Raw genomic sequence first — 26443 nt, forward strand, 5'->3', positions numbered from 1 at the left:
GGCAATAATTTATACTGCCTAAAAAATTCTTAGCTTATTAAAAGTTGTAAGCTTTTACTTGATTTCCTTTTTTTATACTCACGTATGCAAATGACTAAGGTAAAGAAGAAAAGGAGTTTTGTTAAATAATAATGATTTTTTTTTTAATAAAATAGTATTATTTTTAAATATTAAGTTATACATTCAATAAATTATGCTTATTTATACTCTATAAATTAATTCTAATTAAAATAAATTTAAGGACAATTTATTGATAAATACATTTAATTAAAACATTTAATTTAACATACATTTAATTTTTTTGTAGTGTTTTACTACACATATATTTTTTTCTAACAAATCAATATGATATAAAACATTAATTTTTATTTTTAAAATCTTTGTGTAATTTTTTTTAATGTGTTTAATTATACCAGTCCAGTAAATATTAATATCAGTTCTTTAAAACATCTTCAAATATTCAGCACAAAAAAAGGCAAATTTTTCCTTAAGAGCTTACAAATAATGGACATGTATAATCAGTATTATAAAATTGTGTTCTCTACAACAGATTTATGTTAACAATAATGCAAACACATTAACAGGTGGTAACATATTAACAGTGGTATTGATAATACTTAAAATTTAATCAGTTATCTGTAATGTGTACAAAATGCATTTTTATATGTCGCATTTGTAAAGTAACTAACCATATACTTAGATATTATAATTATTGTTTGTTTTTTTCCACAAAAAATGTATATTTAAATACGTATGTAAGTGTACTCTAATATAACAGTGGTCCATATTATGTTGTTTTTTTCATTTTATAATGATCTAAATAAAAGTTTCTGTTATTTTTTTAACCTCTGGGACCTCAGAGGATGAGATAAATGAAACTTTTTGTAGCATGTAAAAACGCCATGCCTGACTGGGAATCAAACCCATGACACCCGGATTATTTATTTGCAGTCCTAAAAATATTGAATTCAAAGAAAAAATATTAATATTTTTTTTTTTACATATTCTTCAAGAAAAACAACCAGCTCCAAACAATTTTTGACTTAAATTTTTACTGTAAATACTATAATAACAAAATGAGATAAATGAAGTTCAACAGAAAAATAATTAAGATTTGTATAAAATAGGATTAATACAACAATTTATACAATTTTTATCAACTAAAAGAATATTTTCATGCTTTTTATTATATACATTATCTTAATAATGTCTAGGTTTCAAACAGGAGGGATCTGGTAGATTCTAAATGGCCAGACTACCTTACTGAAACCAACAAATTCTATGTGAATATTTCAGTAGCAACTCACTAGATACTGAAAACTAATTTATAGCATTAGGGTAATGCATAAATTATTCAGATATTATTATGAATATTATTATGAATCAAGTAATTCATAACTATTATTATGAATCAAGTTTATTTTTAAGAGTTTCATATCAGTACAGATCATGCTAATAACATTAGTTTTATGTAATCATCCTCAAATTTAAATAGCATAATCAATTTTCTTTATACGATTCTTATCGAACAATTAATTTTTTATCATCTATAATGAATAGTTACAGATACATATTTTTACATACAAATAATCTATTAAGAGGGACCACTGTTTTACTTTTTTTAATGAGACACTAACTTAAGTAATGATCTTATGCCATGTAAATTTTCCTCTAAAATCCATATATTATAATCATACAAATTAGAAAAAACTAGAAACAAGAATACTATAAATAAATAATTCATATTTTCATGCAACTAAATTATTCTTATCGACAGACACAATTTCAGATATACATTTTCTTTCACAACCAATATGAAAAATATAGTTGTATTTAAACAGTTCTTAAATTATCTTTTAAATAAAAAATTTATAAACTGTTACTTTTAATTAAAATTGATTTAATTATTTTACAACAATCATAAATTTACTGGCATGATATTGATCAAATATCATGAACAAATAAAAATGCTTAATGACTGTACGATTAATAGTTATAATAAAATTTATATATTTATTACAAATTAATTAAATAAGGACACATTAATTCTTAAAATGTATCATACTTTAATATAATATAATTCTGACAAAGTTTTATTTATAATAAATTGATCTAAAATAAAAAATACAATTACCGTAAAAAATGAACAAGTTAAAAATTAAAACCATACATACACATTAATACTCTCTCAAAGTTTATAAATCAGTAAAATCCTCTTAAAAGGATAAAGGCAATATAGAATGTGAGACATCAAGCAAATTGTTATCAAAATACGATAAAATGATAAAAAAATCTCTACAGAAATTACTTTTAAGTAGTTTGTACACATATTCTGTAGAGATCTTATTATCTTGAGTATTAGATTAAAAACGGTATAAAAAAACTTTTAATTAAATTTATATGCTAACAGTATAAGTCTCTGGTACTTGTAACTTTAGAAATAGTCTCTTTTAGTAAATGTGATGCTAAGTTGTACTGCTGCCAACTAATTTATTCCATACCCTTATCCATTGTGTAACAGAACATAGGATTTCTTTAGAATTGGATGAATATTCACAGCCTGCAAAAAAAAATCATTAAAAATAAACTGTAAAAAATTTATTATATTTTTCTGTTAGTCCATATTGTTATGGTTATAGTCGTTCATTTATGAGAACACAACTCACTCTCAAAAATGGCAGTCACTATTACAAATAACCAACCAGCATCTCTTGCCATCTTACCAAGGAAGGTGAAGAGTGAAATGGTTTGTAGCTATTTCTATAAAACTGATTATAACGTTACATATCAGCAAACTAAGTCTACTGAATTTTAGGTGATAAATAACATCTTCATTCTTTCCAACATAGATTCTGGTTATGTACTGAACATTTTTACTCTCAAACATTACTCTCAAACAAAAGCAGTCCTTATTAACATTATTAACATCTACTCTCAAACAAAAGCAGTCCTTATTAACATTATTAACATCTCTTGTTCCTCAGGTACTTCACTTTTTTAAAGCCATAAGAAGACTGACAGATAAAAAATTAATCTCTCTCTTTCTGTTGTAAAACAAAGCATTATATACAAGGTAAATTACATTTTCATTTTGATCTATACAAATAATAATAGAAATGAAATGATGTTTATTTATTCTGAGAAATACACATAGAATTGAAGAATGAAAGCTGATTTTCCAGAGATGTAATTCTGTACTTCTGAAAAAATGTATAAGAATTAATTAACATGTTCAGTGTTTTTATTAACCCATTAACAATCTTTCACAAGATAACTCACCACTAACTACTTTGATATAAATTGCCCTTGATAAAATAATTCATCCACTTTTTTCCTGAAAAGTGTCTCTGATGAAATAATTTGTCATTAGGAATTGACCTGTTTTTTGACGAGTTACTGCAATGTGTGTGAGTCTAGTTCCATTTTTACTCTAATTTAATGGTGAAGTGGTAGTAGCATATCGGTTCTCTGTTCTATATGTCTTGTTTTGTATCTTTCTGAACAGCATTTGTTTTCATTGTTTTGATCGTTCTTTAAACTGCATATGTGTTTTTTTATTATTCCTTTGGGTTATTTATTGTCTTCTTTTATCATTTTCATAATTTTACTGTTATTTTCATGAAATTTTCAGTCATATTTTTATTTCCAACTGTTTGTGTCTGTGGATGTGACCGTACGTACATGCGTAAGAAATAACACAGTTGTTCACTATAACTTAACTTTAGTAATTTTTTATGCAGTAAACAATCTTTATGTTATTTGAATTACTTACTAGTGTTTTACAATATTATTGATGTGACAATTAGGTATTGTAAGTGATATTTATTAGTACTAATTGGCCTTTTCATCACGTGTAAATGATAGTGATATAATTTAAGAAATTATTAAAAAAAAACTTTTTTTTTTAAATATTAAAAACTAATTTAAGGACTTATTTATGTACTTTTCTTATCATGCAAGATAAGAAAAGTACGTATATAATCCTTAAATTATTTTTTTATCATATTTCATTGCCTAGATCAAAAATTTGTAAAAAAAAGAATAATGGGCAAAATAACAAAGGTCTAGTGAAAACAAAAATTATGGCTCAGGTGGACAGATGAAAGATTGAAAAAAGATATTTTATCTACACATGTCAGAAGATTCACAATACTCTTTCTTAGTAAATTTTTAAAAACATGTTGAACACATTAAAAATTTACTAAGAAGTACTATGTATATTCATAAATATACTTACTAATACTTTCAATTATTTATATCAATCAATGCTGATTCAATGTTTATTTTGAAGACATACTATAATACGTCCCATTACACATATATACTGGTTGAAAGCTAACATTTTAGAGAATAGCAGAGCTCACGGTCTGTTTTGATATTACTCATAGATAAATTCTTAAATAGGCTAAAAAATCTCATAAATCTATATTTCTCATTTAGTAAAAAAATGTTTTTTTTTTTGTTACATTTATAATTACATGTTTGTAATTATAAATTTAATTGCCTATTACTGTAGTTTTTACATATTTCAGGTTATTTTGATTTTCATTCATTAATTTTATTAAAAGATCTGATATATATATATATATATATATAAATGTAACAATATAAAATCTTCATACTGATGAAGCCAATTAAGACAGCCAATAATACTGACAACTTCAAAATAGACTTATACTTAGTACTCTTAGTATTAAGATATTAAGTAATCTTTTTTAATATTATTATTTAAATAATTGAATGAATATGGTAATATTTGGTACAGTATGATAATTATTTGATAAGACGGGATGTTATTAGTTAGTAATATCTTCCTTTATTCAAGTTTTACTAAAAATTTTAGTTTTTTTTTTTTTTTAATTTACTAATATTTGTTTATTCAGAGTAATAAAATGTTATAAGTTACACATACCTTTTACATCTGTAATGAATTTATTGATATGAGATCTGTCTGAACATTGATGTAATTTCTTCTAATGTTTTATTCTTTGTTTCTGGTACTTTCTTATAGATAAATACTACAAACAATGCTTGAAGTGCAGCAAATATAAAGAATACATTTTCACACATAAGTTCCTATAAATAATAAAAAAGATATGGAAGTATAATGAAATAAAGACCAATATTAATATCTAAACATTCAGTGAACATTACTTAAATTTCATTACATTAGAGATTTATTATTTATAAGGGATTTTTGTACTAATTTTAGAATTGTACTAATTTTAGAATTACAGTTCTAAAATAAAATAAAAAAAAAACTTATAAACTTATTTTGTATTTTTAATGTTTATTTATTTACAGTTTCAATCCATTTAATTGCCGACTGATTATCTTTTGATGAAACTTGTGTATTCTAAAAACTGACTACAGTTTTTATAATACAGTTGACTGACTACTAGCGGTAGATGGTACTAGCGGTGACAGTTGGCACTAATTAAACTAATGTAATTTCACAATTTTTTACACTTTAAATATTCATTTATTTAATTTTACCATTCACCAGTGACATCAAAAAAATAATAATATTTGCAAAAATCTTTTTGCAAATATTATTTTATTTGTTAACAACTTTATATTTATTTTATTTGTTAACAAATGTGCATAAGAAAAATATGATATTAATTGGGCAAAATATTGAGATACTAGACCTTGCTCTACAGCCTTATGTAAATTTAATATTCCTATTCCTTACACTTGATGTTGAAAATTTAATAGCATCAATGCCCTATATATGAAGTAATCTGACTAAGTTTGGTCAAAATTGGTCCAGTAATCCTGGAGATATAAGGTGATTTAGAGGCCAACACCAAACAAATAGATGTACATATGAGAACACTGACATTCTGAAAATTTTGATCCTGTTTTTTAGGTTCCTTAGGTGTCAAAACATCAAGATCCAGAGAAAACCACATATGCCCAAATTGGACCAATTACAATACTTTACCTGCTAGAGCTAATAGCTTTGCTACAGTGCTATCTAGATGGGAAGATAATAAATACATGTTAATGTTAACTTTTTTAAAAAAAAGTGTGTCTGTGCACGCGTGTGTGTGCTTTTGGAATATGCATATGATATATGCATATATATATTAAATACATGAATAAATTGACATTAGATTATGTTATTCAATGTCTAATCATATTTAATTTTTTTTCTGCTCTAGTATAATTATTGCAATCTGCCTACATAACACATGATGTTGCCTTCATCATGTGAAGGCACATGAAATCTATAATTCATCCCACATGTCTGATATATATCACAAGATATACACGACAACTGAACTGTCACAGGATATCACAAGGATACCAGTCAGATATCCCACAATAAATGGGATATCTGAATAGCACTTTACAAATTCAAGGAAATTTAGAAAATACCTAGTAGATCTAAAAAAATTACATAAAATATTAAAGGAATATTAAATAATAAACTATAAATCTACTGTCAGGTGATTCACAAATCTACACCTTAAAATTGCTGTTTAAAATGTGAAGGGGTAAAATTTTTATATTTAAATTCTAAGATTTAAAAAAAAATTCATTTTTCTTATTGGTTAAATGGATATGCGAATTATGTTTTAACAAAAATGTAGTAATTCAAAACGTTTAAATTATAATTATCAAGTATTGAATTATAAATATTAAGTTCACATACCAATCCATTAACCAATAAATCAACTTTTTATTAAAAGTACAGCTAAAACTGTTCAAAATTGATTTCATTATTGATATTTGTTTTTTGTCAATAAAACTTTTTCATTTCATTTTAAAATTGTATAACAATAATTGTTTATGGCCAGTTTTCTATAAATGTTGACATTTTTAATTTTAATTTAAATTGCTCTAAGAAAAACTAGGAAACAGAGTTTGATACATGTTGATAGAAAATTTGATCCTGTTAATAATTTTGCATTATTTATTTATTTATTTACTTATTATTACTTACCATTTAATTAGGTTTACAGAATGATCATAAATTATTCATCACATCTTAGGGGTTAGTAAATAATGAAAAAAGCAATGCAGTGTACGTTGATTTTTTTCAAACATTAGTGTAGGTACCAGAGTTATTCAAAACCTTGAATAAACATGCCAGGATAATATAATAATAGGAGGCATAATTGAGCAATAACTACCATGCACACTATGGTTTCGTGAAAGTGGTCTGTTATTACTATTTGTAGACATTTACATTTAAAGTATGGCTGTGATCCTCCTAATAAAGTTCTATATAAACATTAGTATCAGTAGTTTAGTGATTTCAATACAATGATACTTCTTTGTATGCTTTGTAATGACATAGATACAACTTTGCATTATAGTATAAAAAGTTTCTTTTGCAGAATTAGAAATTTCCATATAAAAGATACTGCAAAAAGATATCTTAACACTTCTTTTAAATTTAATATTTGCATTAGCCAAATTTATAACAAAATGTTCTGTGAATTAAAAAAAAATTCTCAATTATTGATAAAATAATTTTATTCTAGTCTTATTTTTAACTAATTTTGAAAAAGGAGGTTAAATATTTGACCCATGTATTTCTTTTTATGTTTGTTTATGCATAACCTTTTTCCTATTAATCAAATTGAAATAAATCTTGTTGCAATTGACACAGCTGTTTTTTGCAGTGGTACCATGATGTTGAAAAAACTTTTTAGACGCAAACTGACTTCAAAAAAAGAGGTTATGTATTCAATCCGTATACTTTTTTTATGCTTGCATGTAACTTTTTTCCTATTAATTCTTATTCAAAAAAATCTTTTACTCACTGGTGTAATAGTTACACAACCATCTTAATCTTTCATTTTTATACCCATTGCTTCATCATCAAATTTTATTAATACAGCTTTTGGTAACTCACCCCTTTCCACTTGGTGCTTTCATAGGGCAGGCCATTTGAATTTCTTTAAAATTCCCATAATGCTGTTAACTAAACCATCAGAAATCGATATATTACACCTTAACATACCTCTTGAACCCTCTACTAACTGTACATTATCTAAAAGGCCCACACAGTTATTTATTGATGTCTACTGTAATAACATTCCTGGGGGAAGTTTTCCCACATGTTGATGTTGCTAATAATATAAACCCTGTTTATTTTTTACATCATATCACTCATAATATTATTATATTCATCAATTATTATATTCATATTAATTTAATAGTTGGGATTATTCTTACAGTATTTCCATCTACAATTTGCCTGTTAAAGGTATAGGTCTTATAGGTCTGTTAAAGGGTTTGCAAAGCATATCCATTTGGCCAGTTGTAATCTTGCCAAAACGCAAGTTATTTAATAAATCAATGAACTGCATGTCATTTCTTTGTCTCATGCTAATTTTAGTTCAAAAATGAAAACTGAAGCCACAGATTTATTCCTGCTTCACACCAAGGAGGTTGAACAAAACACAAATTGTCTTTGACAGGAGGCAGCTGCATTATATCACCAAAAAGGAGCACATCAACTCTGCTGAATAATTTATCATTGTTATTAATCAGACACAGAAAATTAAGAAATAATTGTTTTAAAAACAAAAAATGAAACCGACATCAAAATGTGCTAAAAAGTAAGAAATAATTTCATCCAAATACTTAATTTCTTATCCACATTTTTGAATCGGCACCTGCCTCTACAAAATTAATTTCTAGAATTCCACACTGAAATACATGATCATACTTAAGTGGTACTTGAATGGACCTATAGAGGACATACATAAAAATATGAAATATTCATAAACAGAAAAGCAATCAAAGCACATAAATATTAATTCCAATGATGTATAATATTGGTACTGGTTTTTATGTAGTATATATATATATATATATATATATAGAGTATGTTATAAAAACAAATTTATATTATATCTAGAAATTAATTTGTAGAAGCAGGTGCCAATTCAAACAAGTGTCTAAGGAATTAAATATTAGATAAAATTATTTCTTACTTTTTAGCGCATTTTGATGTTGGTTCCACTTTTTTTTTAAATAATTATTTCATTTTCACCTGCTCTTCCCTCTTAGTAATGGTATACACACATTAATCTGTAAATGGTTTTGTTTTACTTTCAATCATAAAAAATCAGATGCATGGCGGTTGGCGGAGGAGTATTATAATAAATGTAAGGTATATGTTAAAAATAATTACAGACCATGAAATTTTTGTGATTTATTTGAATAATTTTTTTTTATATGATAATTTGTAGACATTTGCCTCAATGTTAATTTGGCCCAAAAATTAATGGTCATTGGCTAATGAGAACATGATAGCCCAAAAATTGCAGTCAATGCATGTTTGGTATGCATTGACTGCTTATGAAATGATCAGACCATTCGTCCTTGTCGAGCCAATGGTTAATAGCACCAGTTATCTAGACATGTTACAGGACAATACAGATAAATTGAATTCGGCAACCCAATGTTTCTTCCAATAAGATGGTGCACCACCACACTGGAGTTTACATGTTAAGGATTACCTACATTAACAATTTCCTCAACATTGGATTGGCCATGATGGACCAATTCCCTGACTTCCTCGATAACCTGATGTTAATCAGGAGTCAGTTTGTCATAGTCAGGGTGTATGCAACAAAGGTTGTCAACATCAACAACTCCAGATATTGTTTGAAATGTATAGTATGAAATTGAATATTGTCTAGACATTTTACATGCCACAAAAGTTGCTCATGTGAAACTTGTTTGAAGTTAATAAAACTTGAAAATAAAACTCTTTGAAATGCTCTGTTCAACAATAAAACATGCAAGTATATTACTTACATTTATATAACTTCTTTATATTTTATGGTCATTTTAATACTAATAATATAAATAAAAGTAAATAATTAAAAGTAAACTTTAGATGTTTAATTTTATGTAAGTGGTGTAAATAATGTATTAAAGTGATATTGTTTAAATAGGCTAAGAAAGGTTAGATATGATTTCTAACTTTGTTTAGTAGAAGCTTTCTGCCAAAGCTTAAATTTTATTATCTGGTAAAGTATTAGTGATAATTTAATATATACATATTTAAACAAGTAAGACAACTGATACAGGCATTTATGAAGATATACTTTTTAAGTAAAAATATCTACTACCAGGAAGAACATTATATGAAAATTTTTAAAGATTAATACATAAAAGTTACCTGAAGAGGAAGGAATCCTAAACCAACAAAAAAGTTTGCTGTCCAGTTTATCATTACAGCTAAACTTGTTGCAGTTGGCCGTGCAGATTGGTTGAACAATTCAGCTACTAAGAACCAAGGTATTGAACCAGGTCCAACAGCAAACATAATTACAAATGCCATCACATGGAATATGCTAACATATGATACCCATTTATAACTACCCTGAAACAAAAAGAAAACATATTTAACAAGTGTGAAATAATTTAGATCATAAAAAAGCACAAATAACTGAATAATTTAATAATATTATTTTGATATTTAAATAGTCGATACAAGATCTTGACAATTTTTGAAAAGTAATAAACTGTATGAAGTGAAGCTTAAGTATTAATTTATTGTTACTCAACAATCTGCTCCATTTGCCAGCCTGCTTGGAGAACTACATTATTGATATGACTCTAGTTGTTTTCTTATGACTTCAGTTAATTAATGTTCCTAATTTAACATACACTTTATATAAATCTGGGCTTAATATACTCTTTGGGTTAAAGATAACTACAAAGAAAATTGTCACATAATAATAAGTCTGAAGGACTGGCTGTGGATCACCTTGGTCAGCATGGTCATAGAACATCTACCCCTCTGGAATCAAATGACTTCTCTCTTTTTCTGTTTAGCCTCCGAAACCACCGTAAGGTAGGTGATTGAGTGATGGTGTGATTCCAGCAGGGTGGGGCAACCCACCCTGCTGGAATCACACCATCTTGTGATCTATGACAATGTAATTCTGAAGCAAGAAAGTTCTTTAATTCCATGTACCAAACGATGATATCAATGAGACTAAACGTCTACCAACTTGAAAGAAATAAGGACCTATGATCCTATTACTTGCTCTACCTAAGCAGATAACATCGTTTTTGTGATTTATTTGAATAATTTTTTTTTTATATGATAATTTGTAGACATTTGCCTCAATGTTAATTTAGCCCAAGAATTAATGGTCATGGCAAGAATTATTTTTATACTTTATAACTGTAATTTACATAAAACATTTTGTTAAAATTTTTTCCATCAACTATATCATTTATAATAATTGTAATTGAGTTTCTGAAGATAATGATGGTCAGTAGACAAGACTGATTCTCCCAAGTATTAATTTTGGGGTGCAGGGACCATTTAATTAATCAAAAATTTAAAACTTCCATTCCAGAATTTGAAGTCATTTACTCCCTAATTTGCAAACCACAATTCAAACTATTTCTCTGTTCTAGAAAGGGAAGATAACAAAAAAAATATTCTTGAAAATTTGTATTCTACCCCGTACACTAATGTATTACCACCTAAAATCATTCTTGCAATCACACAGTTTCTTCTATTGAAATTCATAAAAATACTTTCTTAAAAAGAAAAAAATAACTATCTGATTAATTATAAACTGATTTCAAAACATTAGTTACCTTTCTTGGGGAGACTTGCATAAATCTGCTTGTTCAGAGTAGAACAGAATAGCATCATCTGATGATAAATCACCTTTAATAAAAGCTGCATCACATGATTCCCAGAACTTATTGTCACATACAATTTGAGGTTTTAATTTTGCTTTTTCTTTCCACTATAACACATTGAACAGTTTAAATTATTAACTTTAAATAAAAAAAGATAACAAAAGCATTATCTTATAAATTAAATGTAAAAAGCTGTTACACAAAATCAGTTGCAGACAAAACAAAATTTAACAATCCAGCAATACTCAAAGAAAAGTTGTTTACTTGCATATTTGTTTACACTGCAACAAAAGTAATGAAATGAAGCATTATCTTTTAAAACTGACATTGACTTAGTAAAATTAGCAAATAATAAATGCCAACTGCATGCTGTGAATTTGCATCCAGTGTAGTTTTACTTTAGTGATCCATAGATATCAGATTCTACGTGATATTGCCATCAAACACTTCATCCTGCTATCATTCAACTTTAGGATGCTATTCCTTGAGATGTTTCAAGTAATGAACCTTAAGGTTGCAAGGACATAGTTTATAATACTACCCATGAACTGAAGCACAACTAATCTTCAAAGTAGTGCCAACTGATAAATGAATAAAAAAAAAACTATTAAATGAAATTAGGATTACCTCAACAGTCAATATAGGGCCATGAGGAAGTCCAGCAATTGTAGAAAAGTTGTGAGCAATTTCAAATTTATGACTATAAAAAGTTTTTCCAATTGTTTCTCCAGCTGAAAATTTTGGTTATCAGTACAAATTAAAGTATAATCTAAGGTCAATCCCTCTTTAGCTAGACACTCAGTCAAAGAAAGTAATAACTGGAAGTCAGGAACATTTACTGGAACCAAAAATCAGAACATTAATTAATTAGTATTTTTCTAGCATTTACTAAAAAATAAAGAAAAATTAAAAAAATTCACATCAGGCCAATATTTGAACCAAACAATAACAAACTAAAGTAATTTAAATTTACAAAATAATTTTAAAACAAAAACTTCAGTGAAAAAACATTTTTCTCCCACCAAAAAAGTTTTTTATTACTAATCAGAAATCTTTTTCTTTATTTTTCCTAATATGTATGTTGCAATCTGAACAATAAGCACCCCCCCCCCCCTGAACCAATGAAATGATGGTTTTATATGACATGTAATCAGGTCAATGACTTGGTTGACCTGAATCTTGTACAGACTCAGGTCAACCATTCCTGAGACGTGTAGCTAATTGAACTCCCAACCACCAAAGTACACCAATATCCACTGTATAGTATTCAAATCCACGTAAAAGTGACTAACTTTTACTAGGATTTGAATCTCAGAACCATTGACTTCAAAAATCAGCTGTTAAATAACTGATTTGTAAGATGAGTTGAGCTGAATAAGAAATTTATTATACATAATACTACTGCACATACTTTTTATTATACTATTATATTAGTATTTTATTGTACTATTTTATATTACACATGTTTGCATACATTTTATATATAAATAAATAAAAAATAAAAAAAATATGTAAAATTATATACAAGATTTCTGTAAGAAATATTTTTCTTTGTCTTCAGTCATTTGACTGGTTTGATGCAGCTTTCTAAGATTCCCTATACAGTGCCAGTCATTTCATTTCGGTATACCCCTTACATCCTACATCCCTAAAAATTTATTTTACGTATTCCAAACGTTACCTGCTTGCACAATTTTTCCCATCTACCTGTCCCTCCAATATCAAAGCGACTATTCCAGGTTACCTTAACATATGGCCTATAAGTCTGTTTCTTCTTTTAGCTACATTTTTCCAAATGCTTCTTTCTTCATCAATTTGCCACAATGCCTCTTCATTTGTCACTCTTTCCACCCTTCTGATTTTTTACATTCTCCTATAGCATCACATTTCAAAATCTTCTAATCTTTTCTTCTCAGGTACTCCGATCATCCAAAGTCTCACTTTCATATAATGCTATGCTCCAAACATATAATTTCAAAAATGTTTTCCTGACGTTTAAATTTATTTTTGATGTAAGCAAATTATATTTCTAACTAAAAGCTTGTGTCACCTCTGCTATTTATACTGGTCCTGCTTCATCCATCTTTAGTAATTCCAATTCCCAAGTAATAAAATTCTTCTACCTCCATAGTCTTTTCTTGTTACTGTTCGGGACAGGGAACATCCTTATCTGACTCCTTTTTTATTACTGCTTCTTTCTTATGCTCTTTGATTATTAATGTTGCAGTTTTGTTCCTGTAAATGTTAGCAATTGGTTTTCTATCTCTAATTGAACCCTAAATTTTTTAAAATGCTGAACATTTAATTCCAGTCTACATTATCAAATGCCTTTCCTAAGTCTATAAATGCTATGCATGTTGATTTGTTTTTCTTTAATCTTCCTTTTCTACTATTAATCTTAGCACTAAAATTGCTTCCCTTGTCCCTATACTTTTCCTGAAACCTAATTGGTCTTCTCCTAACACTTCTTCCACTCTCCTCTCAATTCTTTTGTACAGAACTCTAGTTAAAATTTTTGGTGCATGAGCAGTTAAGCTAACTGTTCTGCATTCTTCACATTTATCTGCCTGCTTCTGCTTTCTTTGCTATCATGACAATAACACTCTTTTTTTTTTAAGTTTGACAGAACTTCCCCTTTTTTGTAAATATTACACACCAGTTTATATAATCTATTTATCACTTCCTCACCTGCATTGTGCAGTAATTCTGCACGTATCCCATCTATTCCAGAAGCCTTTCTCCCATTCAAATCCTTTAATGTTCTATTAAATTCAGATCTCAGTATTGTATCTCTCTTTTCATCCTCTTCTTCTCCCTCTTCTTCCTCTATAGCAGCAGATTCTAATTCATTTCCTCCGTATAACTCTACCACCTATCAACCTTTTTCTTTCATATTAAAAATCAGTGCACCATCTTTATTTAACACATTGTTTACGCTGTTTTAGCGTAAAGTTTCCGTTATTTTCTATGAATTCCAAGCTAGGGTGGGTCCCGTTGTTTTGTTACAGGAACGTTAAATTTGACTTTTGTTTCGTATTTTTGGGTTTGTCAAAACTACCTGTTTTATTATTTGTTCTCGTGTTCGACCCTCCCTCCGTCATCCTTAGTGACCGCGTCCATTCTTCTATCAAATTATTTTTGACTACCCTTTTCATACACCTGTTATTCTTTCGTCCCCTTACTAATACATGCACACATCTCTTGTCTTTTACACACACTCTCTCCTGTCCACTACCTGGATCTGGTTTCCCCCTTTTTCTTTCACCATCTTTTCGGCAGAGTAGATCCAACATCTCACCAGTGCAGTCGCCTATGGCCATACTCTCCTGCAAACTTTGTGGTAATATTCTCATTCAAGCAGAATCTCAAAACTCGTCACTACACATCTGAGATTCTATGCATCATTCTACCACCAAACCACATCACACCTCTGTATTCCTGATACACCAGTGCGGACTACGCCCAGGATTACATATGTATTCATATGTACTTGCTTTTACGAATTCATCTCTTGCTAATATTTGTGTGTGATACAGGCAAGTGCAAATTATTCATTATTATTCATATTAAACGTTTATGTTATCCTTGTTCATGTGTAGCCCAGTTTATGGGTTATTAAATGCAAACTATCGTTCTCATCAAATCTACTTTTAATTTAAACACTACTTCAGAATTATAAAACTTATGTGCGATATATTTCATATATTATTATTGATAACTATTATTATATTTCGTGTTGTTCATCAAAAGTTCATGTTCAAACGTCAGTTACTCAGAGCAAATTACCTTTACTTGAAAGGTTTATTGCAATCAACTCTATCATTTAATCTAATTTAACTTGTTAATCGCCGAGATTAATTCTTATCTATTCATGCATTGAATTCATATTCTCTTAAATTAATCTAAAGAATAATACTCCTGATATGAAGTTATGTTTTTGTACTTCTTTGTAACTTAATATTTTCAAGAAAGCTTATTATTAGAATAAATTCTATTTATATTATTATTTATTTTAATGTGATTATATTGTGATTTAACGCCTTCTATACTGAAATTATTGTAATTAATGTTTCCTAACCTAATGAAATCTGTTCATTGCTAATCTTCATAGTACAGTACATGTTAGTAGTGCAACTGTTTTCCAGTTCAACTTTCTGTTGAGTTTATGTCTTAAGTATTTAATTTGAAATTAAGGTGTTTTACGTTCTCTTATTTTCAGGCTCTGTTACATTGTGTATTTTAAAAAAGGTCTATTCATGTATTTTTGTATTTAACAGCATTATTCCTTTGTTGATTCAGCTGATATGTTAAGTATTATTAAGTTATGTTAATTTCATAATTTCCTGTTATGTTTTAAGATTATGATTATAACATAAGTTCATTTGTTACACTTTCAATAAAGTCCAATTTCTTTTGGCAAATACTAGCTGTGTGTTTTTTGTTAACTTTACCCAACACACATTATTTGATTTTAACTTATGTACCACAAATTCTCCTTAACTTTCCTGTATGCTCTGTCTATTTTACTAATGATCATTTCTCATTTGACTTCTGAACACTTTTCTTTCAACCACTCTTCTTTTGCTAATTTACACTTCCTGTTATAGAATTTCTTAATTGTCAATAGTTGCTTTTACCTTCTTCATCACTAGCATTCATATATTTTCTACGTTAATCCATTAGCGATATTCCTCTGATATCCAAGGTTTGCTACCAGTTCTCTTTGTTCCTCCTAATTTCACTTCTGCTGATTTAAGAATTTTCTTTTTAACATTCTTCCATTTTTCTTCTATAATTTCTACCTTATCTTTTTTACTCTGATCTCTTGTGATGTCATCCTCAAAAATCTTCTTTATCTTCTCTTACTCAAGCTTCTCACCAATTCATCTGACATATTTTTTTTAGATTTTTAAACCCCAATCTACATTTCATTATCACTAAATTACGGTCACTATCAATGTTTAATCCAAGATACACTTTGCACTCAAAGAGTTGATTTCTAAATCTTTACTTAACCATGATATAATATCTTATACCTTGCAGTATCGCCCGGCTTTTTCCATGTGTGTATTCTTCTATTATGATCTTTAAACTAGGTGTTGGCAAGTACAAAATTATACTTCATGCAAAACTCAATAAGTCTGTCCCCTCTTTCATTTTTTTTGCCTAGCTCGTATTCACCCACAATATTTCCTTCCTTGACTTTTCCAATGTTTCAATTATTATTAAATTTTCATCCCCTTTTATGTGTTAATTGCTTCATCAATTTCTTCATATACACACACTATCTTATCATCATCAGGGGCACTTGTAGGCATACATACATTTACAATCGTTGTCAGCTTAAGTTTTGATTTAATCCTGATTACCATTATTCTATTGCTAAGCTTTTTGAGATACTCTACTCTTCTTCTTGTTCTCTCTAATCTTCTTGTTCATTACGAAACCCACTCATGCCTGCCCTTTATTTAACACAGAAATATTTTAAAAGAAATAATAATGATTGCAATTTTTAAATTTCTATTTAAATTGTTTTTCTATATTTTCATGAAAAAAAAACCGCATTAAAAAATTTACTACTTCATAAAAATTCATTCACAACACCTGAACACTTGAATTGATGTTGTCATCATCAATAGTGCCATCTAAAAATAAAACGTTTTTATTATTTGAATATTCCTCCCACATAATACAATCTTCAGTTCCATTTAATGTATTGCTAATACAACATTTTTAAATCCTTGTCTAATGCTATCTGGTGTTATCAAGCTTCATAACTTAATAATCCACTTACGTAAGCTCACGTAAGATTTTTTATTCTTCCAGTATGAGTTAGGTGATGACCGTTGCTTTGCATCCGACTATTATAATTTCTTTTAAGATTATCTTTAAAAGGCTTGTTCACAACTCCATCCAAAACTTGTAACAGTGAAGTCATACCACTAGGTATTGTAACTAAATCCATGTTTAGTGCTTTTACTTCCTATTTTACATTTTCGGTCACATGACTGCTGAATCAGCTAATATTAACATGGATCGCAGTCTCCTATGACCTAAGTTTCTGGATCAAACCATTTCAAGCCAATCTTTGATCAAAGACACAGCCAACCAACCTTTTTCATTCACTTGTATAATAATGTTTTTGGTAGTTTTCATTTGAAAAGTTTTGCTCTTTAAAACAACAAAAAGTGGCAATTGTCATTCAAGGCTAACATCTGTGTTTGTATGTGTGTGCACACACACACACACACACATACCTTAATGTTTATATGTGTGTTTTATTTTCATTTGTTTTTATTAACACAGATTTTTCACCTTATGTGTTTAAAGGCATGTCAAAAAAATGGGAGTTTGATCAGAATTACAAATTCTATCCAGTGGATAACTACATGTATTTTTTTTTTTTTTTTTAATTAATAATGTGTTTCTGGAAAACAATCATTTTTTCCTTGTAATCCACTGGTAATCATTGAGCTGATGTTGTACAATGTCTTAAGGCCGGCCCATTCCTTTTTATCATGTATCTACACCAACCTAAACTTTCTTTAAATTTGTTTAATCTTTTCTATAGCAATTTCACACTCTTTAATCATGAGTGCATCTCTTTAATACAAAAACGACTTCTATTTTCTTAAATCAATTTGACAACTAAATCATCTATTTCCTGAAAACGGCCTACCTGTGGTTCTCTGAAAGATTTCCAGGAAGATATTGTGGTCAGTAAGGAGTCTTTTAACTTCCCCCACCAATGTTGCTTTTTTTTGTTGACACCATATTTTTTGACTGATAAACAATTATTTAGACTTTTCAACTTCACCTATTACTTGTAATTTAAATTACACATTAAAATTTTTGGGGAAAATCTTTTACACCTTCACTCATTTCCAGGGGAATTACAATAAATAATTTTTGTTTTAAACAGGATGATACCTTCAAGCCAAATAGTTTAAACTGAGATAGGAAAGAAATTATCAAATACATTCCAAAAATAAAAATAAATGTTTAAACTAACTATATAAAAAATTAAAACAAATGAAATAAAAAAAATGGGTTCTGGAAATGGGAAAATTAAAACATTCACAGTTACGTAGACTCAACTAATCATCCCTTTTCTTTAAAAATTTGAAAATGTAATTTTATATTTTAAATTTGCCTACATTCTAATTTAAAAAGTCAATATTTACATGAAAAAAAGAAATTCTTAATTAGGTACGTTTATTAATAATAATAATAATAAAAGGTGATAAAAATAATAACTGAAGGTAGTTTATACTATAAACTGTAATAAGTCCCCCATCATGTATATAGAAATGAAAATAAAATACGAAACAGCTTAAAATGAAAGTTTTATCAACAGGATGTAAAATTTTTCCAATTGTGTTATACACAATTTGACAATAACGCATTATGTTTCACTGTAATAATATGGGATTCTAACATAGTCGGTTATGGTCTTTAATTTTGCACTTAAATTATATCATAAAAAATATATAATGGTAACATTCTTTATTCTACCATTCTCATATTCTTTTTTTATAGATAGAAGCTGTCATTAATAATAATACTGCACCTAAAAAATATTAAATAAAATTTATTCTGTTTGTTGTACTGTATAGTTTTACGTCAGTATTTTAAATTATTTTGATATAATTTATAGTGAATACTATACTATTCATAACAGTATTATAATATACTTTAACAGTTATATTATTTCTTGTAATATGTCATTTATTGAATTTTTTAATAATTTATAGAATGTAAAAATTTAAATTATTTTTTGAAATAATACATTCATTTGAAAATTATCCAATTGCTATTCTAAAGTTTTTATTTTTGATAAAATGTTTTAAAAAAAGTACATAATACTAACTAAAAGTGGAAAAGTAATAGAGGACTACAATAAATAATAATTTGTTATTAAATACTTTTAATATAATACTACAGCAAAATGCAAATACGAATCCAAACATATTGTGAAAATAAATAAAGATAATCTGTGAATAGTTTAGTGGAAAAATGGAACAAAGAAAGCAAATAATTTCTGTTGTTCCAATGGTTTCCACTTTAGAAAGTTTTTACTGCATATCTTTTGTTAAACACAGTATTGTACAGTTATCATCATTTTGCTGAGACAAAATTAGTCTTTTTATATTAATTTATCTCTTTTATTTCAAATGAATCTACTTTTGCAATAATTTCAAGACATCTATCAATGATTTAAAATTTTTATTTTATATTACTCTATTTTATTGTCTTTGTCCTACCTCTTTGATACAATTTTTTCTTTTATTTTTTAACTTGTATTTTATCAAGACTAAACTAAGTTACAATCAATATGCAACCGGGTACATTTTACAGTCCACAATTTGGTTCCAAGTAGATGTAGTAGAAATTAATAGGATAAGGTGGAAAGATGAGCAATAATTTTTATCAAGGAATTTTAGAATAATTAATACATAATTTTAGAATAATTTAATAATAAAAATGGAAAAAAAAATAGGAAGATTGTTATATAATCTATCTGATACCTTTCTATATCTCCTGGTCTCATATGTGTGGATTTTCTTACATGAGGTTTGAAAAGGTTTGAAAAGGTCAAGTTTGTTAGTGCAAAATTCTGAAGTCTAGTTTCTCTTTTATTTCTCTAACCTATTCTATATTTTTCAACAATTTTTCCTTCTACTAAAGCATTCCAGTCTCCATTACAACCAAATTGTCATATTCTTTTATATATTTGATTTAATAATCTATTTTTTTTTATATCCTTTCTATCGCTGTATCTTCTTCTGAAGAGAATATACAGCCCGCCAACCACCACTATTCTGTAGCTTGGGCTTTAGAATTTACCCTGATTATAATAATTATCTCAATGTGCTGCCTATAAAACCTATTGCAAGACAACTTTATCATTAATCCTATTTACGTTTCCATTTTTATTAAATTATTCTAAAATTATGTATTAATTATTCTAAAATTCCCCGATACAAATTCTTGTTCATCTTTCCACCTTATTAATTTCTGCTATATCTAGCTTCCCATTTTTTATTTTAAATTATTCAGTCTACCACTCTTATTTAAGCTCTAAGATAGGGTTTAGATAGTTTTCAAGTTATTATTATAAAGTGTATACAGTACTGCTATATTATTCTCACTATAACTTAGAGGGCTTGGCATGAAACTACATAGTCAAAAAATTGTACAAAATATGTAACAATACTACTAATGCTGGGATGATGTTTGGTTAAGTAACAAAAAGGTAATAATTTTTTTATATAACAGATATACTAAGAAATGATGAATAATGTGAATAACAGTTTGATTTGTACTATGAAAGAGGTTAAAAAGAAGTAAAAATATAATAATATTTTTTTCTTTTTACGGAAATATTTCAAGTATTCTTCTTCTTTAAATTGGAATAGTATATCATCATTGAACTACTCAAACTTTTTTATTCCTATTATATACACAACTAGTAAAGTAAAAAATTTTAAAGATGTACGTGTTGATAACTGGTTAACAGACAACATAATAGTTTTTAAGCTAAAGGATTTAGGGAATAAAGATGATTGGATAATATTTAATACTAATATATTAGGCAAGTTATATATATTCTTTATACTCTGTGATTGTTCTGTAGTGAATCAGCATACTTTGATAATTTCCAGTAAATTATGTCCCTATACTGTTTTCTTGAAAAGTTATTTCTTCAACATGAAAGCTTTTTTATTACAAAAGGAAATTAATAATTGTTAAAAATTGTAATTGTTGTATAGTTGAAATATAAAAATTAATTTACTAATAAAAATAAATAATTTTTAACTTTCTGTTTTGTAGCAGACTGTAGATTTGTTTCAGATTTGTATAATTAGGTATAATTCATATATTTAAAGCTTACTAACGAGATGAGTTAATGTTGAAATTGCTACCTACTGTGAATAAAGTTAATTTTTTTATTTTTTTAAAAAATATAATAATAAATTGGAATTGTACAGTGAAATGTAAAAAAAAAAAGGATGCAATTCAAAACTAAACTCTAAACAAAGACTAATATTTCAGTGCTTTAGTTTTAAATTTAAAATCATATAATTTATATTTACTAGATCTAGGGAATACATTTTTGGTCAACTTTGAATCTTTTAATTGGTAATTAATTAAAGCATATTTATTTTAAAATGCTCGTTATTCATTATATTGTATGTAATACAGAGTGAACAAAAAATTATCCACATGTATGAGGAAAAAATACATGGAAACCAATATATGATAAACTTTATTAAACTTTAAAAAAGAAATAAATATTAAATACTTTATAACCTAGAGTAATGAACAATTAATTACTTACATTGCTTATTTTAATAAAAGTTTGAAATGTCCTCCATTTGCAGCTGCACAGCCATCAACACATTTATTCATGGTTGCACTTACTTTTTTAACAGATACAGTACTAATATTGAGTATTTCGATTTTACTGTTCTGTTTGAATCAGTCAGTTGTGCAAGGATTATTTCTGAACCCTTTTTCTTATTAAAAAATCCAGGTTTTTTATTAAAAAATCCTACATTTCCTGTAGTCTACGGCTAGCTATAGACTACAGGAAATGACATCCCTAAAGAATTCTTTTAGCAGCAAAATTTTGTTATTTTCTGGGTGGGCTGCCCATCATCTTACTGCAACCTACAGTTGTATTCATCTTTATCTAGCAGCCCTATGAAGTCGGTTTTAATCTGTTGGTAGCACAGATGTTACTGTTTCCAAGAAAAATATTGGACACACTATTATCTTCTCAGAAACTGAAAATCATCTTTTTAAATGTAAATCCATGGAAAACATAAGGTTTCTCTACAGTCTGTTATCAGTTGTTTTGGGTGTTTACATAGCTATTTAGATGAATGCACACCATGTCACTAATGAAAATGTTTTCCACGAATCAAATATTGAAGCAAACAATTATAAATACATCATAAAAAATAAATAAAATATATTAAAGATGAATGTATTGAAAACAATCAAACTATAAGAAAATACAGTAATATCACTGGAAAAAGGAAAGTTAAATAAATATTAGGAGTATATACAGATGTAAGCTTAAAAACGGGAAAGTAGTAAGTGTGTTTTTATTATTGATAATAATCAAGTGGTTTAATACAGAAGACAAGCTAAAGGTGGTGGTGTAATGTAGCAAAATCACAAAAGTGATAGATAAACAATGAAAACAATGTTTTTAGTAGATAAGTTTTAGATGTAAGTTTCTAGTACCAACTCACTTTCTTGTGTTTTAAGGCCTGCATACAAGACCATTTGGGCCTCTGCAGTAATTTGGATGTTTACACTGATTCTGTACTTTTCTGTATACAGCCTAAATAAATAAATAAGAGAAATAAATAGGAAAAACAAAATGCATGGTCCATTTCCAGTGATAGAATCATTTTCTGTGATCAGATTCTGGCAATTCCTACACATCATGAATGTGGTATGGACATAATTTTAATTTCTTCATGGCTCTGTGGATAACTCCTATATGACATTCCAATTCACTGAGATAGTCTTCTTATTGTTTTTTTGAGATGATCATTCAAAGGATATGCAATCATGTTCTAAAGATTTGTCATTTAAATCTGTTGTCAGCCAGATCATTTTCATTCATCTACACTACCAGTTTATCTAAAAAGAGTAGCTATGTGTGAAATTGACTTATTAAGTAAATTTGATTGAAGAAAATCTACAGCAAAGCGCTTTAAAAATTATTGTGATTTTAAAAAACTCTTAAAAATAAATGCATTTTGAGATTATGTTAATGCATGATAGTCTTTTTATAGAACACCTGCCATTGACAAATAAAATAGGGAGAGATTACTTAATTGTTGTAAATATATTATTGCTACAAGTGAAAAGTGCAACTTTTCACCTACATATAACCCTAATTTTGTTTATTACTGAACCTTTTTATTTTAAACATATTTTTATTTTATTTTAAATAAACAACAGTTTTATTTTAAACAGATTATCAGATCTCATGCTATACAATTAACATACGTCTATTATTATACTAAATTGTAATAAAATTTCACACATAAAAACATTTTTGAGTTAAGAATGGTATTTTTTGGTGTAGTAAACAGCCTATATTTATTACAAAATGAGAAACATCAATTTATATAGCAGGAAAATTTATTCCCTGTTAAATTGTAGGTATGGCTATTACATAGATCTTGCCGCATCTCATTTTAGGCACTGCTTAGATGAATCTACTATAACGTTATTTGCTCATGGTTGATGTAGTTTTAGAATTTTCTCTAAACACTGACCGACTCTTAACCCACATGTAAAATTGTAGCATAGAATTGCTATTTAGTTTTTGACCTTGACAACATCATTACCTCTTTTTACTGACAGATAAAAAGCATGACAGTGAGACAGTAACTAGAGCTGCTATAATGTAGGTCTTGTATAGATGTGCTAACTTGTAACTGATTATGATGATCTTACTCTGATGTTCATACTGCAAAACTTTCCTTATGCTCTTTATACAATGAGAAAGCCATAATAAAATATATATTAAAGTTAAGAAAATTGTAATACAATAAATTTGTAGTTAGTTATGTACAAGAAATAATGTGACATGGAATTTTACTTTGTGAAGATAATAAATAACAAATTAATATCTTTAAAAATTTAATAAATTAATTTTTTACACATTTATATGTGAACAACCAATCAGTTACACCTTTATATTGAAATAATAAAACTAATGACTTCACTGAATGATAACTTTATTACTAATAATTATTTCCATGCTGTGTAGAATGAAATTAACTTTTTTAACAATGAAAATAAAAAAAAATCTGAAGTCAAATAAACATATATAATCAAGTAAAGCTATATGTAGGTTAATATCATACTTAAACAGAATGTGAGCGTTCTTTCATATTTCATATACATACAAATTTCATACTTTATTACATGTTTACATTTTTTATGAGGCACTTAAATTAATAACTAACAGCCAGTGCAACAAATATACAAAGGACAAATATTCAATACTGATTGCCTGAAGCTGGATGAAAAACTCTCTGCTCAGCCAAAAAGCAGCATTTAAGACCAGTAATGAAAAAACAAGTTTTAAATTTATTAAAAAATGCAAGTGCCAAAAAAAAAAAAATTAGAGTTCACCACCAAACAATTAAAATAGGAAACTTCTGGGCACGGGGTTTTTGAAATTCACATTTGACTTTCAAATAAGTACATTCTGAGCGTGTTAGGCATGGGGTTAACAAACACTGCTCTTTAATATAGGATAATTAATTAAAGATCTGCAGGTATAGAATATTTTTTTAAATTTATTCAAACATATATGTACCACATTTATATTACACACATGTGTGCACACGCACATGCACACACACGCACACACACACACACACACACACACACACACCACACAGGAACAAAGGAAATGTAACTGAAAAAAATTTTATGTTTCCCAATAAGGCATTATATGAAACAAATCTCATCAGCCCATTAACAAAAAAAAATAATTGTTTTAAGTAATATTTTGAAGGTTCATTAATATATGTAATCATATGTAGATATGTGGATGAGCAAGACATTTCATCTAAATCTACTTTTTTTTTTTTTTGTCTTCAGTCATTTGACTGGTTTGATGCAGCTCTCCAAGATTCCCTATCTAGTGCTAGTCGTTTCATTTCAGTATACCCTCTACATCCTACATCCCCAACAATTTGTTTTACATACTCCAAACGTGGCCTGCCTACACAATTTTTCCCTTCTACCTGTCCTTCCAATATTAAAGCGACTATTCCAGGATGCCTTAATATGTGGCCTATAAGTCTGTCTCTTCTTTTAACTATATTTTTCCAAATGCTTCTTTCTTCATCTATTTGCCGCAATACCTCTTCATTTGTCACTTTATCCACCCATCTGATTTTTAACATTCTCCTATAGCACCACATTTCAAAAGCTTCTAATCTTTTCTTCTCAGATACTCCGATTGTCCAAGTTTCACTTCCATATAAAGCGACACTCCAAACATACACTTTCAAAAATCTTTTCCTGACATTTAAATTAATTTTTGAAAATCTACTAAATCTACTTACAGTACCAGAAGAGAGATGTTTAAGTTACGGGTTTCCGAATGTAAAATTGATTAAACTTATTCAAGTTGTATCACGTTGATAATTTAATTTGTTTTCTGTTTCTGTATGTTTCTGTCTAGGGAGCAAAACTTTTTCAATACTCCAGCATTTTGAATTACGACTTGTTTACAATTTTCTATCCAATTTTACAGATTTAATTTAATAATAAGAAAAAAATTTCCAATAAAAGAAATAACTTTTCATTAAAAATATGGTGAGGAAAATTTAATTTATTCATGATATATCCCGGGAGCACTGTAAACTTCAACAGATTGATACTAAAATCCTCAGCATCTACAATGTAAGATGAGATTTCTGCATCTGATACGTGTTAATAACAAGTAAAATTAATTTTTACTTGTAAATATTTTAAAACATTCATTATTATTAGTTGGTTAGAGATCAATAAATAAAGACTATAATAATATGTACTTGAGCCATCATCAGGAAATTCACAGTAACTAAACAACCCCAGGTTCATAAACATCAAATCCTCTCTAATTATCATTATAACCATGTTTCCCAAAATATAATAGCCCATTCTTTACCCGATTTTACACGAGTAAATATTTTCAATTAAGTCATTCTAATCTTTTACACTATTATTCAGTACTGTTACTGAGAGACCAAGAAAAGGACTCCGATACATT

At 27.7% G+C, this 26443-nt stretch overlaps 1 protein-coding gene across 1 annotated transcript in view; it reads right to left on the bottom strand.

Annotated features, from left to right (window-relative positions):
• Positions 1-237: 237 nt before the first annotated feature.
• LOC142320502 (facilitated glucose transporter protein 1-like) overlaps positions 238-26443 on the bottom strand; it is a 29204-nt gene continuing 2998 nt past the window's right edge. Inside the window, exons 2-6 of the mRNA XM_075358365.1 lie at positions 12268-12478; positions 11593-11747; positions 10154-10357; positions 4913-5076; positions 238-2560 (exon numbers count right to left, since the gene is read on the bottom strand). Of these exons, the coding sequence (XP_075214480.1) occupies positions 4933-5076; positions 10154-10357; positions 11593-11613 (369 nt within the window). The 5' untranslated portion in view covers positions 11614-11747; positions 12268-12478 and the 3' untranslated portion in view covers positions 238-2560; positions 4913-4932. The remainder of the gene's footprint in view (positions 2561-4912; positions 5077-10153; positions 10358-11592; positions 11748-12267; positions 12479-26443) is intronic.

This window comes from Lycorma delicatula, chromosome 2, assembly GCF_047948215.1.
Source record: "Lycorma delicatula isolate Av1 chromosome 2, ASM4794821v1, whole genome shotgun sequence".
In the NCBI taxonomy this organism is placed as follows: domain Eukaryota; kingdom Metazoa; phylum Arthropoda; class Insecta; order Hemiptera; family Fulgoridae; genus Lycorma; species Lycorma delicatula.